Genomic DNA, 15850 nt, shown 5'->3' with positions numbered 1-15850 from the left:
ATTCCATATCTAGGTAGAACCTAGGTAGAAGGGTCATTGGGTAGTGATTAAGTGAGAAGTTGTAAGCGGGGGAGTTTAGCTTTGAATTGATACTACTGATAGTGGACTTCATCCCTGGCTTGGTAGCCCCCATAGTAGGTTGTTTGAACCGAACTGGGTAAACAATTATGTGTGTTCTTTACTGTTTTATGCTGTTTTGTTATTACTGTCTGTGCTGCATAATTGTGGATGTCATAACATCCAGTTTGACATCGAGCGTGTGTTACTAGAATTTTCAAGTTGAAAAGGTCTAAAGGTAATAAACATAGACCTTCTAGAAGGACTAACTCACTGAGACCCAAGAGAATTTGGGTAACAAAGGTGAAAACCTAGTATGTTATGTCAGGATGCTTTGCATCTCAAAGCCTTAGTGTATATTAAATGAACTTCTGCAAAGCAAAGAGTATACTCTTGAGTATACAATGGTTTTTGAATTAAAATTCTTTGATCCAATAATGATCGCTTATTATGGATATCAACGATGGTGATCAAAGCAAAGTTTCTTGTTGATAATGATCTCAACATCTCTGATCTTAAATGATCAACTAACATCGTAGTAGGATCTCTACTTCACATACAACCCCTCGAGAAAAGGGTACCCATCATTGGTCAAAATGTTCTTCTCAAATCTCTAATTCACAGATGGAATCGTTTACTCTGAAGTAAGAAAACATATGATATCTCTATCATTGAAAGACTTTGCAGATATCTTGGATCTTCCCCATGAAGTTCCTATCTTTGAACCAGGAGAACAAAGTGACAACTTCAACTTCAAATTTGTTGCATCCTCACTGTTGAAAAACCCATCATCATTTATACTTAATTCTTTTATTGTATAGTCCATTCTCCCCAATAATCATTTGATCCATTATGTGACTAATCACATACTCTTTCCAAGAAAAATCAATTTCAGTTTTGTGGAAATTGATTAGATGCTTGAAGATTATATAGCGGTGATATAAAAGAATTGATGAAGGTTTCTTCTTAAAATTGCCCAATGGAATTGAAGCAGGAAGGACAGTGTTTTGACGATTCTACAAAAAGAAAATTTATGCATTGACTATTTCGAATTCATTAAAGTTTTGTTTGGATCCAAAGGGACAAAGGAAAGAAATAAAGTAAGAGAATATAATGTTGAAGGAGTGAAAAAGAGTAGAAAGTGGGTATGTGTCTTTTAGAGAGAGAAGCTCCACCTTCTGTCTAGAAACAGACTTATCGTGTTCCCCTCTATTTTACTATTTTAGGGTTAAGAGCACCGTTTTGGTCACCATCCAGTGCTCTGGTTTCTTATCTCCAAACAAGTTTTGGTTTCCCTCTCTTCTCATCATGAGAAGAAGCTTGCTTTGTTTTGTGTTTTCTACATCGAGTTTTCTCTTCTATGGGTGGCCTTGTTGAAGGTTTTCTGGAGATGGAGAAATGGAAGGATTTTGAGCTTTCCAAGGAGTAAGAAGAAGGCATTACGGTGGAGGTGGAAGAAGCGTGTGAAGATGAAGTGTTTCACATAACTTTAGCTTCCAGATTATGGACTGACAGCTCTTTCAACTCCCGTACATTCACTAGTACCATGTTGGGAGCGTGGGAGCTAAAGAATCCAGTTGAAGTCCAAGAACTAAGTAAGAATCTCTTTCTATTTCGTTTTGCTACAAAAAGAGACCTTGAAGGAGTGCTGAAGAACGGGAAATAGAGTTTTGATAGGAACATCCTGGTTCTGGCGAGAGTGTCGGGAGAAGAACAACCATCTAAACTTAATATGCACTATGGCTCCTTCTGGGTAAGAGTGTATGAGCTCCCGTTAATTCTCAGATCTGAAGCCATGGAAAAGAAACTAGGAGGTATAATGGGAGAGTATGAAGACATGGATCAAAAGGAGGCATATAGGAATGGAAGGTTCTTAAGGATTAAGGTGAAAATGGATCTCAAGAAGGCGCTCAAAAGAGGGACTGTAGTTCGTTTTAAAGAGAAGAATTTGAGGGTACATTTCAAGTATGAAAGGCTTCCTACATTTTGTTTTGTGTGTGGAAGAATAGGTCATCAAATGAAGGACTGTAAGGAGGTAGAAGATCTGAGTGATGAAGGGTTTGAGAACTTAGAAGAACAAGATATGTCATATGGTGCCTGGTTGAGGGCTTCGCCTTTGCCCAGAATCCAAGAAGAACAGAAGAGAAAGGAATCAAACTCTAGCTCATGCACCAAAAGTTTATTCAATATATCTTCAGTTCAAAGTAGGTGCAATGTGAAAGGGAAGGATAAGGAAGGGGATGAGGGTGAGGTTAACCAAAAGAAAATAGGTACAACTATGACTGAAGGCGAAAAAGAGGTGGATCCAAAGCAAACAGACGGTCCTCCAAAGCGTAACACACTAGAAATTGAGGCCATGGCGGAGTCTTTTAGTGCTGTGGATATATCAAATGTTGGGCAGAGTTCTAAGAAAAGTCTGAAGGAAGGCATAACAAAAAACAAGAAGTGGACCCGAAGACAAGGAACCAGAAAAGGCTGCCAATCTAAAAAGAAGAAGGTAGAGGTGGGGATGGGGAAGAGAAATCTTGTGGATATGATGATTATTGATGGAACGTTAGAGGAACATGGAATCATTGAGAAGAGATTGAAGGGTCCAGAGGAGCAACAAGTGTCTGTTTTGAAATTACCAGAGGTGGTGTTGGAAAGCCAACACCGCCTAGACCAATGAAGATCTTAAGCTGGAACTGCAGGAGTTTGGGGAGTCCCTGTGCAGTTCAAGCCTTGTTAAGGCTCAAGATGGTGGAAAACCCTGATGTGTTGTTTTTAATGGAGACTAAATTAAAGAAGGAGGAAGTGCAAAGTATTAAATTTAAGAGCGGCTTCAATGGGTGTTTTATTGTTGAGTGTAAATGGAGCGGTAGGGATAGAGCTGGAGGTCTGATTCTCATGTGGAAGGATAGCTTTCTTCTGAAAATCCTCTCATATTTTGAGAATCATATAGGTGGGGTGGTAGGAGATGAAGTTGATAATCAAGACTGGTTCCTTTATGGTGTATACGGTTATCCAGAGGAGCATAAGAAGAGATTCACTTGGGATTTAATCCAAAATTTGGTTGGCAGTGGTGGTGATCTTGTGCTTTATTTTGGTGACCTAAACGATATCACCTCTGAACAAGAAAAAATGGGTGGAAATAGCAGGTCGCTTTCTCAACTATCTTTAGGCAGACAAACTATGGAGTTATATGGCCTATCTGATCTTGGCTTTCAAGTGCACCCGTATACCTGGTCTAATGGCAGAAAGGGGAATGAAAATATTCAATGCAGATTGGATAGGGCTCTAGCTTCCCCAAATCTCCAAAATAGGTTTTCTCCAATTAAAGTTATTCATCTACCTAGGTTTGTTTCGGATCATGCAGTGGTGAGGATTGATATGGAGGCCGATTTAGGAGCCAACAATAGGAGAAGGAGACACATTTTCAGATTTGAAGAGGCTTGGTGTAGAGATATGAAATGTGAAGCTGCTGTGAGAGAGATGTGGGACAGCCAACCTGGAAATGGAGTTTCTAAGATTGCTGGGCTTAAAAGTTTAGATGAGGTTTTCAAAGATTACAAAGTGAATGCTGTGAAGCAGGAGTTGAAAAGGATTGAGATTCTGTTGAAGGAGGATAGCAATTGGAAGGCTAGTGAGGAGGCTATAGCAATTCAAAAAACCCTTGAAGCTCAAAGAAATAATCTACTGCAGGTGGAAGAAATTATTTGGAGGCAAAAGAGTATAGTGGTGTGGCTCCAATATGGTGACAAGAACTCTAAGTTCTTTCATAAGAAGGATAATCACAGGAGGCAAACAAACTTAATCTCAAAACTCAAAGATGAGGCAGGATATTGGTGGAGAGGAGAAGATAATGTAGAAAGACTGATGGTGAGCTATTTCTCAAACCTGTTCTCATCTTCTATGCATGAAAACATAGAGGAGGTTTGTTCAGTGGTTAAAGGTAAGTTGACTGAAGTCATGTAAACTGGTGTGAGGAAATCTTCTCTGCTAGTGAGGTTCAGGATGCTCTTTTCCAGATGAGCCCAATCAAAGCGCCTGGTCCAGATGGCCTTCCAGCCCTTTTTTTTCCAAAAATACTGGCATGTTGTTGGACAGGATGTGTGTAATCTAGTTTTAGAAATCCTCAACAAAGATAGAGATCCTAGGGACATAAACAACACTCACACTATACTCATTCCCAAGTACAAAAACCATGCCACCCCTAAGGATTTTAGGCCCATCAGTCTTTGTAATGTGGTGATGAAGATGATGTTGAAGACTATTGCCAACCGTATCAAGAAAATTCTGCCTGATATTGTGGATGAGGAGCAAAGTGGTTTTGTTAGTGGAAGGTTGATCACTGACAATGCATTAGTTTCCATGGAATGCTTCCATTGGCAAAAGAAGAAGAATATCGGAAAGAAGGGCATGATGGCTTTAAAGTTAGATATGTCCAAAGCTTATGACATATTAGAGTGGCCTTTTATGATTGAAGTTTTGTCCTCGATGGGCTTTCCAAGCAAGATGGTCCAGTTGATTAGGAGATGCATCTCAACTGTCACTAATAAAGTTCTCATTAATGGGCAACCTAGCAAAGATTTCACCCCCTGAGAGGGGTCTCCGTTAGGGAGATCCGCTCTCCCCTTAATTATTTATTTTGTGTGCTGATATTCTTTCAGGTATGCTAAAAAAGGAAACTTTGGAAAAAAGGATACATGGTATTAAGGTAGCAAGACAGGCCCCAGTGATCACGCACCTCTTTTTTGCCGACGATAGCCTGTTGTTCTCTAGAGCCACAATCCAGGAAGCTGATAGAATTATGTCAACTCTTAAGTCTTATCAAATTTCATCTAGGAAAGTAGTAAATCTCGACAAGTCAGAGGTATCTTTCAGCCAAAACGTGTGTGAAGAAGACAAAGATATGATCCGTGCGAGGATGGGAGTTAAGGCTGTTACTAATCACAAGAGGTACCTAGGCCTGCCAGTCATTTTTGGAAGGTCTAAGAAGGAGATTTTCTCACTTGTTGTGGAGAGATTTTGGAAGAAAATCAAGGGTTGGAAGGAGCAGTTTCTATCTAGAGCAAGGAAAGAAGTCTTAATCAAAGCAGCTGCTCAAGCTATTCCTACTTATGTGATGAACTGTTACAAGTTACCATAGGCTATTTGCAGGGAGATTGAAGCTTTGTTGGCCAAGTTTTGGTGGGGATCTAGAAATGGTGAGAGGAAAGTTCATTGGGTGAGCTGGCAGAAAATGGCTAAGTCAAAGAGTAGTGGAGGAATGGGCTTCAGAGGCATTAGTGATTTTAACAAGAGTCTCCTTGGGAAACAGTACTAGAGATTACTGAATTGTGAGAACTCTCTTGTTGGAAGGGATCTGAAGGGTAGGTACTATCCTAGAACATCAGTAGACAAAAGTTGCAGTGGTTTTGCGCCAAGTTTTGCTTAGAGAAGCATTTTAAGTGCTCAAGACCTGGTCCAGAAAGGAGTTAGATGAATAATAGGTGATGGCAAGCAGGTTCAAGTTTTTGAGGATGGTTGGTTGGCATTGAATCATGACTTCAGAGTTAAATCTCAAAGGAGAATTCTGGATGAAGATTGTAAGGTTGTAGCTCTCATTGATGAAGACCTGAGGATGTGGAATAGAGACTTAGTTTTTCAGGCTTTTGATCATGATGAAGCAATCCAAATTGTCAGCATTCATTTGTCAAGAAGCCATATGTTGGACAAAAGAATTTGACATTTTGAGAAAAGTGGTGAATATTCTGTGTGATCGGCCTATCACCTCTCTTTGCAAATTAGAGATGCTAAAGCCCCAAGACCTTCAAGCCCACCTTGTAAGAAACTATGGAAATCTATCTGGAAAGCCCATGTGCATGTAAGAGTAAGGAACTTCATGTGGAGAGCTGCCAAGAACATTATGCCCACCAAACACAATCTGTTGAAGAAAGGTATCAATTTAGATTTTATATGCTCTTTCTGTAATAGGGATGTTGAGATTGTTAAACACCTGTTCTTGGATTGTGCTTTTGCTATGACTACTCTTTTGTCATCTGTTTTGTGCTATAGAACCCCTTCAGACCTGCATTTTAATGATTGGCTGTTAAGTATTTTATCCTGTGGTGATGTTATGAGTTCCCAAATTATCTACAACACTGTCTACAAGATTTGGCTGGGGAGAAATCAAAAATTGTATCAAGCTAAGGACTCTTCCCCAATTAAGGTAGCAGAGGAGGCTTCAAAGAGTGTCATGGATTTCAACAAATGGAATTTTGTCAAGAAGGGGGAACAAAGGCTTAGGTTAGCTTCTGACACAAGCAACTTGGATGTTCATTTCATACATGTAGATGCTAGCTTCTCTGATGAAGGATTCCTCACCATGGGGTGCATCATCAGAGATCACAACCAGGTTTTATCTTTAGCTGCGTGCAGAAGAGAAAATGTGCAAGTGGAGGTTCTTGTGGGAGAAGCTATGGCAATGAGGTGGGGTTTATCTCTGGCCAAAGACCTTAATCTGGAAAAAATTATGATCAAATCAGATGCAAAGGTGGTGGTGGATTGTGTTAATGGCTTTTCCAAGCTAGTTGCCCTGGACTCTGTGATTGTGGACATTTAGGCGTGCCTAAGTTATTTTAATTTTGCTTCTTTATTGTACCATAGCCGTAGTTGTAATTCTCAGGCTCACAATTTAGCTAGACTATCTCATTTGGTTGGCTCTAGGACATGGGTGGGTGAGTATCCATCAGAGGAAATTTCTGCTTTTGTAACTTCTGCAAGTTTGCTCTATTAATGAAATCTTTTTCATTTAAAAAAAAAGAGTAGAAAGTGGGTGGAAAGTAATATGATTTATAAGTTGTTTAGTAGAAGTGGGAGTGAATAGAAAATGAGAAGAAATAAAAATATTTATTTCAAATTTCTTACGTATGGAGAATTATATATTAGGCTTTTATTTTTTGTCTTTTTTAACTTTATCACCTTTTCATTCAACTTTTTCTCCATTTTTTTAGTGAAAACATTTTTAAGATGAGTTTCATTAAAATAATTTTTTCCTTTCTTTGTGCAACACAAAAAATAAAAAAGTATTGAAATTTGAGCTTTCTTTTCTTAATCTTTTGTCCCATATTCTTTCACTTCAACCAAACATACCATAAATCTTAAGTTATCATTTTGATCAATTTTAGCCGAATTTCACGAACTAAAATGCATCCATCTCAATTTAACCCGACTATTCCACTAATTCAAATCTAACCACTATATTGGAATTGTTTTTAAAAATACAACTTTGCATAAGAATTTTGTGACAAAACTTAAAATAATAAAATAAAGAGGATAAAAAATGTATATAATTAAAAAGAGGTCTTAACTATAAATTATGCACTATGACACTAATTTGTTTTCTAGATATGGTCATGCGTGCTACAACGGAATTGGAATGGATATTGATTCTTATTATTATTCTATTTTGTAGATTAAATATCTACACGTTTGAAATTAATATTTGGATTAAGTAAAGCAAATTTGTGAAACTCTTCATCATTTTTCAAATCATCTAAATGTTTAATATCCATTGTCACCCATGCCTCGATTCCTTCACATGTTTCCATCAACACAACTGTATTTGGAATGGTTTCTTTTGTACCACCTCTTTGAGCTATCCATAAAGGCTTTCCCCAGCCAAAATCAATCTCTTTAAATCCCATATTAACCCAACTTGAAAATGCAAAAGATATTGGATTTTTATTTTCCATACCTTCAAGCATTAACTCACCACACTCATCACTCCATAAAAAACTAGGATCATTTTTCAACTTCAAATACAATTCTTCATTAACTTTTCCAATTTCATCTCCCAAAACTTTAACCATATCACTAATTTTAGTGTCCTTTTTAACATTCTCACAAACAACCATAGCTGGCCATAGTAAATTTCCAATTGAGTTTTGTAACAAACTCTCTCCCATCCTTCTCCTCATGTCGACAACATGCAAAACCACCACTAGCCTTTTGATTTCTTCACACGTTTCCTTCATGCATGCTAGAATCATGTGTTTGCATATAAATGAAGACACTACCTTGTAACTTGTATGTAATTTTGTTTCGACCGAATCATTTTTCAATGATATTTCTTTCAATTTGTTGATTGATTTGTTATCGAATAAAAATCTTCTCGTAGAGCACTTCAGTTCTATCTCTAATCCTTTATTAATATTTAACACGCCTTTCCTAACACCCCTGATGTTTCTTGGAGGGAAAATCAAAGAAGAATTTGAGAAATTCGGCTCACAAATTTCATCCAATGACCCATTGCAGATAGAAGACCATGATTTTAAGAATAAACTACAAGAATATGCATCTAGTATTGTATGGAGATTGCATAAACCAATACCTATTCCACCACACTTGAAAATGTTAACTTGGACTAATATTTGTGGCAAAATTTTATTGTAAGGATGTGTCTTGTTTGGTGCACAAGGAAGCAATTTGTTTATTAATTCCAATTTTGGCGGATTTAGGAACTCTTCCATTTCCATGTCTATTGAAGCTTCCATGTAAATCGCGCCTTCGTCGTTGCAATCGATAGAGAAGATATCATTTCTTCTACCACAAAGAGGGTAGAAAATTGTTAGTGTCTTAGATAGTGAGTCCTTTAGTTTTGTTGAGACATTTGAGAATTCTTGCATGTCACTTGTTTTGCGATAAAATAGGATTAATGGAAAATATGTGTTTAGTTGAAACACATCAAACAAACATAGTTTGTAGGTTTTGTGTTCGTTGGATGTGGGAGATGATGGTTTAATGATTTGTGTTGATGTTACATTGATTTCCATTGTTAATACTATGTAGAAGCTATAAAACTGCAAGAATTGTGTTCATCTTTGTGAGTATATGTTATTTTATTTTGGTGAACGCTACAAATTTAGAAAAAAACTACAAGTTATTAATTATCATTCATTTAATTTTATTTGATGTTATAGATGATAACTCTAATTTATCAAACCGCACATATCAATGCACCATATTTTTTCTTATCTAAAACAAACAAATGTACCATATGTTTCTTTTTGCATTCAATTTTTATTTCTCACATTCGAAATTATTTTCACCATAAAATTAAATCCCAATTGATTTTTTATTAATTATTTTGTGAATATATTTTATATCTAATTATTTTAAATTTGTTTCTATAATATTATTTGTTAACAATTTTTTCAATTGAGTCATTATGTTAGAGAAAATATAATACACTAGCTAAGAACAACGACATAGTTTAATGTATATTGGGGCAAACCGTGATCAATAAATTACTATCTCCTAGCAAAACAATTCATGTTTTTTAAAGTAGGTCATTTGAAATCGATATATATATATATATATATATATATATATATATATATATATATATATATATATATATATATATATATATATATATATATATATATATATATATATATATATCGTACAAGATTTAAATTGAAGTATGAAAATATAAAATTTAGAACTAGAATCACTTGAATGTAAATAGTTGATCTAAGAGTGGTGCATTTTAAGATATAAAGGATATAGGTAATTTGTTATTTCTATAGGAAATTTCACTTCTTTTTGTTCATATATAAAATTAATATAAATTTTAATATATAAAAATATTTTCACAAAATAAATGAAGTCGAAAAAACTATTTATTCTGATGTAGAATAAGAAATTAGTGGTAGGTTGGTGAAGTCCACCGTAGAAGGTCTCTAATATGGTGATATAAGTTTCCGGTGGACGAAAAATGAGTGTTCTGCAAGTTTAACACTCCAACTCCTAATTCATTAAAGTTTGAAAAAAGGAGCTTGCAAATGCGCAATAATGAGTCGTATTTGGTGTGATACGAAGCCACATTTATATATGAGTGAGAGATATAACTTCCCACAATAAATGTAACGTTTTGTACAACTGATCATTGAAAGAATTCCAAAGATTGAGATGAGTTTGGTGCCTAGATTTGGTGCATAAATGGTTAGTGATGGTACCCTTGTTTGATAATGTGAGCAGACATAACTTTGAATTAGGCCTTCTTATTTGGTCGTTTGGCCAGTCCGAAACAATTGCCTCTAAGTCCATATTCTCTAAACCTTCCATGAGAGCTTCATACTTTGATGATCTTTGAGCTTCCTTTTTTTTCATCCTTGTTTGTAAAACATTTTTTTGGGTCTTTTGCGGTTCTGCTTCTCATTCCTTTGAACCATGCACATACTCAATATGCCACTCTCTCATTTTTGTTCTTTCTGTTCCTTATGTTTATTTTAAGATATGATTAAGATAGGAAACTCAAAAAATTATTGTCATAGATTTTCTCAATAATGATGATATAAGAGATGCCTCCTCCCGTATACAAGTGATAAACCCAAAAGTACTGGAGTGCATCCTTTAGAGCTAAGACATCCCTTAGTATATTTTATAGATATTAGTTAGAGTTTTGATAATATGAGGAGTCCAAACAATGATGTTGATGAGTTAGAAGATCTATGGAAACGGAAAATGACGAGATAGGTATGAATGGAGAAAGGGAGACTGCTCCCTTTAAGATTGACATCAGGGAAGTTGTTCGTGGTTTTTCCTTCCATGAGCTCCCCATGCCAAACCCGGAGACTATAGATATTTAGAGGGATGATTCAAAGGCTTAAATCTATATTATAGCCTCCACACACTTTGATGCCCCTGAACCTAGTGACAACGAGGCTAGGTGATGGGTAGAGTCTCAATCAAACTCCAATACTCCCTTTCATAATTTTTTATCCATTGACATTAAGGATAAAATTGGAATCACCCCTCGTAGTTGCAACATGTGAGTCGGGCATAATCCAAGGTCTTCGAGTATTGGTTCAAATACAAGAACAATATCCATACTCAGAAGCTCTTGTTTCATCTTTTCAACATACCATGCACCTCAGCTAAGTTAAAGAGAGATCAAGGATTGATTTTCTTTAGACAGGGAAGAAAATGTTTGAAGTTCACACTGTCATACCCCAAATTTGTCCTACCCTTATTTATCTGGCTTGCAACTCATAAACATACATCCATTTAGGTCATATCATTGCATGCATCTGTATCCTTGGTCCTTGGTCAGAAGGAGAGACTTGAAGCCTAATGTGAGGTGTCATCAGCTTGCCCAAGACCTCTTGAAATCAGGGTTTTCGTCCAGTTCATAGCATTGGCAAGAATGTACAAGCTTAGAAGTCATAATCAGGGCTTCCTTGACCAAAGTCAACCAGTTGACTTTCTGGTCGACATTTAATTAGGAATGGATTTTATGAGTGAGAAGCTTTCATATTAACTATGTGGATGTTTTCATTTGACTGGATTTGACTGGAGGAGATTTAATCAAGAATTCCACCAATAATCAGAAAAATCAGAACAGTTGACTTTCGGGTCAAATCAGAAGATTTATTCAAATATTGACTTTTGGTGGGAATTCAACCAAGAAAAGTCGAAGAATGGATAAAATCAGGAGTTTGGCAAAAGTTGCCAAAAATAGAAAAAATAACAAAAATGGAAAGTTTTGACACTTAGAATTTTTTGAGAGCTTTAAAGTTTGATGAGCAGTCCACTTCACAGCCTGGTTACACGTGTCAAAAGGCCTCATTTGAGAAAATTTCCAACATAAAAAATGTTCAGATCATGGAACTCTATAATTCTCTAGTTGGGAGTTTTTTCATTTGAAGCTTGTATGAAGAGATAAGATGGTTTGAAGTTGCTGGAAAGTCATTTGAACCAAGTCACAATCCAGGTCATGACCAGACATTTCATCAAGCATGTGGCATGCCAAATTGCAAGCTGATTTCAGAGATGTACAAAAATGCTATAAGCTCAAACTTGGTATCATCTCTTCTCCTCCATGCCCTCTATGCAATGAAACAAGAATTGAGTAAATTGGGTGGATATTGAATCAATTGTGGATGTTCAAAGTCATGCCCTCACACTGACCAGAATGCAACATCTGGCTGGGCAGAATTCCAAGTCACGCGCATGCATTTGATCAAACACATAGCGTGCTGACTTTGAAGCCAATTTTAGAGGTCCACAAATTTCCATTGAGATCAATCTTGGTTTTAAACTCTTCCTTGCCATGCCCTGCGTCCAATAAGCTATGGATTATGTTAATCGGACATGCATGGACCAAGATACGAAGGCTCAAAGTCATGCCTTAACCGAGTCACGTGTTGGCCAAAGTGCTAAGCCAAAATCCAGGGCACGCGTGCAGGGTCTTGCAGGAATGATATAGCACAATTCATGACCATTTTTCTCCCACTCCCAGCCATTAATTTAAGAACTTCCAAACACGAAAATTATTACCTGCCATCTCCTCTTCATCTTGACCATAAAATTGACACAAATGAGGAACTATAGAGAGAGATACAAGAGGATAAAAGGAGCTTCATGGCATTGGCTCAAGAAGCATCAAACCAGGGCATAGCAATATGTGCAACATACACCATCAACATGTTTCTGCATTAAGCCATACATGCCCTGAACACATAAAGCACACCAAGAGCTTACTATATTTCCTAACACTTCTTCGCTAAGCATGAGAAAGAGTCACAATGCAACACTCCACACCATAAGAACCGTGCACCTCACACTCCATATAAAACCAAAAGCTTCCTTCATAACTCACGGAGGCATTCATTTTCTTTTTCAGTTTCCAAATCCTTCCACGCTCTCTCTCTCATCCTCATCACTCTCTCACGACTCTCACTCCCATACTTCTCCCTTCTCTCATCACTCTCTTCTCTCTACTCCACCCTCTCTCATCTTCATCTTCAACCAACCACCATAACAAACTCTTCATTCCACCGTCCACCTCCATAACTAACCGTAATAAACATAACAACCACTTCTAACAACCTCCAACCACCATAACAACCACCTCCAAACTCAACCTTCATCTTCACCATTAAGGAGCTTAATCTTCATCAACCTTCCATCACCGTCACTTGATATTCAGGATTCGTGAATCATCATCAACCTTCCACCTTCAATAACCTCTAACAAACTTTCCCAACCGTAACAAATTTCTTCAACAAATTTCCATCTTCGCCTGCAACATCATCACCACGCGATCATCTTCATCATCATGCAAGAACTACTACCATCGTCATCTTTATCTTCACATAATCATCAGTGAGTCAACACATCCTCAAGATTTTCTCGAAGGTTCAAGAGTAGTAGAGTTTTCTGAAGATCGCGACGTTTCGACGGCAGGTAAGTTCTCTTGATTCTTGCTCAGCATCGTAGCTAAAACGTACTAAGTTCATGCGCATATTGTATTCGATTTCGGATTCTTGAATTTAGACTCAGTTTGTGTGAAACAGTGAGTACCTGAACGTTTGAATGGTGTGTATGAATTATATGTCTTATGAGGATCATTGTGATGTGTTTATCTTGCGTTTGCATGGAGGCGTTAGGATTTGGATTTTTATGTTCGTTCTCGGTTTGAGAGCTAGAGGAGGTATTAGTAAAAATGAAGCTTAGATTCAGACTCAGTGGAGGAAGCCGAGTCGATCCATGTTGGTTTTGTTGTTTTCTGGACAGGAATATGGTTTCCGGCGGCGGAGATAGCCCGGAGAAGACGACCGGAGCTTTGCTCCGGCGTCTGTGCATGTTGCATGGTGTAGTCTCGTCGCGCATACGTGGCAGCCTTTGATTAGTTTCTCTTCCCATCATTTTGGTCTTTTTTGTTTTATTCAAATCATTGGCTGATGCGTTTGAGACTTGTTATTGGCCTATCTTTTTTTGTCTTATCCTCACTTAAAACTCAGTTGACCAATTGATTCTATGTATGTTAGTTCTCCTGTCACGTTTTCTCAAAACCATAGTGTAATAATCATGCTTGCTGAATAATAAAACAAATTCTGAATAAAAACAAGTGATGTATGAGTATGGGCTTCGTTTTGCCATGGGCCTTGCGCCCCTTTTTATCCCCACCCCCTGTTTCTAGCCCAGCTTTGCTTTATTAACTAATTGTAGTTCATTCAGAAATTACTGGTGCACCCCTTTGATGTTAGTAAAAAAACAAATAAAAATAGATTTTCTTTTTATTCTTTTTGCACATTAATCGTTTTTTTCCCTTAAGTAAAATCAATAAAAAATGGTTTCTTCTAACTAGAATTTTAGAAATCTTTGATTTTTTTAGAATTCTATTGTTGTTTTTTTTAATTCGTGATTAGTTGTGATAAAAAAATAATAAATAGTTTCTTTTAGTTAATTCAAAAATAGTTTCTAACATGAATAAAATGCAATTGTTTGTGCATATACTTTCATGAATAGTTTAGACTTTAATCCTTTTATTTTTGTGAATATTTTCTTATATTGTGAAATACCAAAATAACTTCTTCCTCACTTCTATTAGAAGCAATCAACAATTAGGCTTAGAAATTAAGCTAGTCCCCTACTTTCTCGTTCCTTTTCTTTTACAACACTAAAACATCTAACAAATATTCAAATAAAATCCCCTTTAAAAAATACAAAGAAAACACTAAAAAAACATTAATAAAAAAGTGAAAATCATTAAAAAGGGAATGGAAGCTTGAATCTCCCTTGCTTTAGGGAATCATTCGAGTGCTTGGATCTCTCTTGCTTTAGGGAACCATTCGGGCGTAAGTTCTCAAATTCTAAAAGACACAAACCAAAGAGTAACTCGAGTTTCCCTTGCCTTAGGGATTTCCTCGAAACACTCAAACTCTCTCTCTTTCCCTCCTTTCTTAAGGGCATTGTTATCTCCGCTCTATTGCATCCTAGGCTGTCCCCTTATGCAAGAGCGCGAGCGTTAACTCCGCCCAACTAAAAAACACAAAAACAAACAGAAAATCTTGAGCCGAACTACGGCGCTCTGATTCCTGAAAAGGATACGTAGGCATCAAGTCGCGGGGCTTGAACGAGCATAATTGTAAATATTCCTTCTTTTACCCGTATTTCTTTTGCATGCATTCACATATAGGTAGACATAGTACACACCCTTTAGATAGAAACAAACATAGGTGGATACCATCGAGTACGATGGGCGCGAGGGGTGCTAACACCTTCCCCTCGCGTAACCGACTCCCGTGCCCTATTCTCTGGTCGAAAGACCTTGTTCCTATTCTGAGTTAGGTTTCCTGGTATTCCTTTCCCTTATGGGATAAATATATTGGTGGCGACTCTGTTCATTTTTCGCGAGCGTGCGACAGCTGGCGACTCTGCTGGGGACTACCTAAGCAAGTCGATCCTAGCCTTTGTTTGTTTTATTTTATTGGGTGTTTATTTGTTTTTTATGTCTATATCTTGTATATATGTTTGCATGTTTATTTTCTGCTTGCATATCATGTTTATTTCTGCTTGCACATCATGCATCTGGACTATATTATGGGTCCCCGTGGGGGCCACATATTTTTCTGCTTTGTTTTGCAGGTGGGGGGTTTTTGTTAGGTAAAAGGCCCACTACCCAGGCCAGTGACACATAGGATTAGCGTGGATGCTCATGTTGACTCCCGTGGCTCTTGCTACGATCGAGCTTGACATGGGGTACCACAACTGGGCGAGGTTCTTTCATGGAACACTGTGTCTGGCACGCTTACTGCCTCAAACACTTTGTACCCCATGGGAACTGTAGACCCTAGTGACCATTAGGGACCACTTGTCCGTGTCTAGACTACATACCCGTGAGATTGGGGTGGGACAGGAAACCTTGACTCCTACATACCTTTGGCTCTTCATATTTGAGGTCGGACCTTTATTTGGTCTGTTCTCATGGCTCTTGATATTCTGGTATTCCAAAAAAGCGTCGAACCTTTGATCCTGTGAC

General features: G+C 37.3%; 3 protein-coding genes across 3 annotated transcripts; 2 read left to right on the top strand and 1 right to left on the bottom strand.

Moving 5' to 3' along the window:
• Window positions 1-2721: 2721 nt before the first annotated feature.
• Window positions 2722-5185, top strand: LOC131618873 (uncharacterized). The gene is made up of 4 exons (XM_058890029.1): window positions 2722-3969; window positions 4144-4469; window positions 4707-4745; window positions 4882-5185. The coding sequence occupies exons 1-4, from the start codon at window positions 2722-2724 to the stop codon at window positions 5183-5185; spliced, it is 1917 nt and encodes a 638-aa protein (XP_058746012.1).
• Window positions 5186-5920: 735 nt separating this feature from the next.
• LOC131618872 (uncharacterized) lies at window positions 5921-6640 on the top strand. Its single transcript, XM_058890028.1, has one exon. The coding sequence runs from the start codon at window positions 5921-5923 to the stop codon at window positions 6638-6640; it is 720 nt and encodes a 239-aa protein (XP_058746011.1).
• An 853-nt stretch (window positions 6641-7493) lies between these two features.
• LOC131618871 (stemmadenine O-acetyltransferase-like) lies at window positions 7494-12965 on the bottom strand. The gene is made up of 3 exons (XM_058890026.1): window positions 12840-12965; window positions 12475-12537; window positions 7494-8879 (listed from the first exon to the last, which is right to left on the bottom strand). The coding sequence occupies exons 1-3, from the start codon at window positions 12963-12965 to the stop codon at window positions 7494-7496; spliced, it is 1575 nt and encodes a 524-aa protein (XP_058746009.1).
• Between the last annotated feature and the right edge of the window lie 2885 nt (window positions 12966-15850).

This window comes from Vicia villosa, linkage group LG7 (assembly GCF_029867415.1).
Source record: "Vicia villosa cultivar HV-30 ecotype Madison, WI linkage group LG7, Vvil1.0, whole genome shotgun sequence".
NCBI lineage: Eukaryota > Viridiplantae > Streptophyta > Magnoliopsida > Fabales > Fabaceae > Vicia > Vicia villosa.
Note: the sequence above shows the minus strand (reverse complement) of the source record. Positions and strands in the feature narration are given on the sequence as shown.

Excerpts from the sequence above, each read along its gene's own strand:
- LOC131618871 (XM_058890026.1), bottom strand. The coding sequence starts at position 12,965 with ATGGTGAAGATGAAGGTTGAGTTTGGAGGTGGTTGTTATGGTGGTTGG. Across the intron at positions 12,538-12,839 it reads ATGAAGAGTTTGTTATGGTG|GGCATGTATGGCTTAATGCA; the intron begins GTTGGTTGAAGA and ends TTATGTGTTCAG. Across the intron at positions 8,880-12,474 it reads GCACATATTGCTATGCCCTG|TTTTATAGCTTCTACATAGT; the intron begins GTTTGATGCTTC and ends CAATTCTTGCAG.
- LOC131618873 (XM_058890029.1), top strand. The coding sequence starts at position 2,722 with ATGAAGATCTTAAGCTGGAACTGCAGGAGTTTGGGGAGTCCCTGTGCA. Across the intron at positions 3,970-4,143 it reads TGCATGAAAACATAGAGGAG|GATGTGTGTAATCTAGTTTT; the intron begins GTTTGTTCAGTG and ends GTTGTTGGACAG. Across the intron at positions 4,746-4,881 it reads TTTGGAAAAAAGGATACATG|GAAAGTAGTAAATCTCGACA; the intron begins GTATTAAGGTAG and ends AATTTCATCTAG.
- LOC131618872 (XM_058890028.1), top strand. The coding sequence starts at position 5,921 with ATGTGGAGAGCTGCCAAGAACATTATGCCCACCAAACACAATCTGTTG.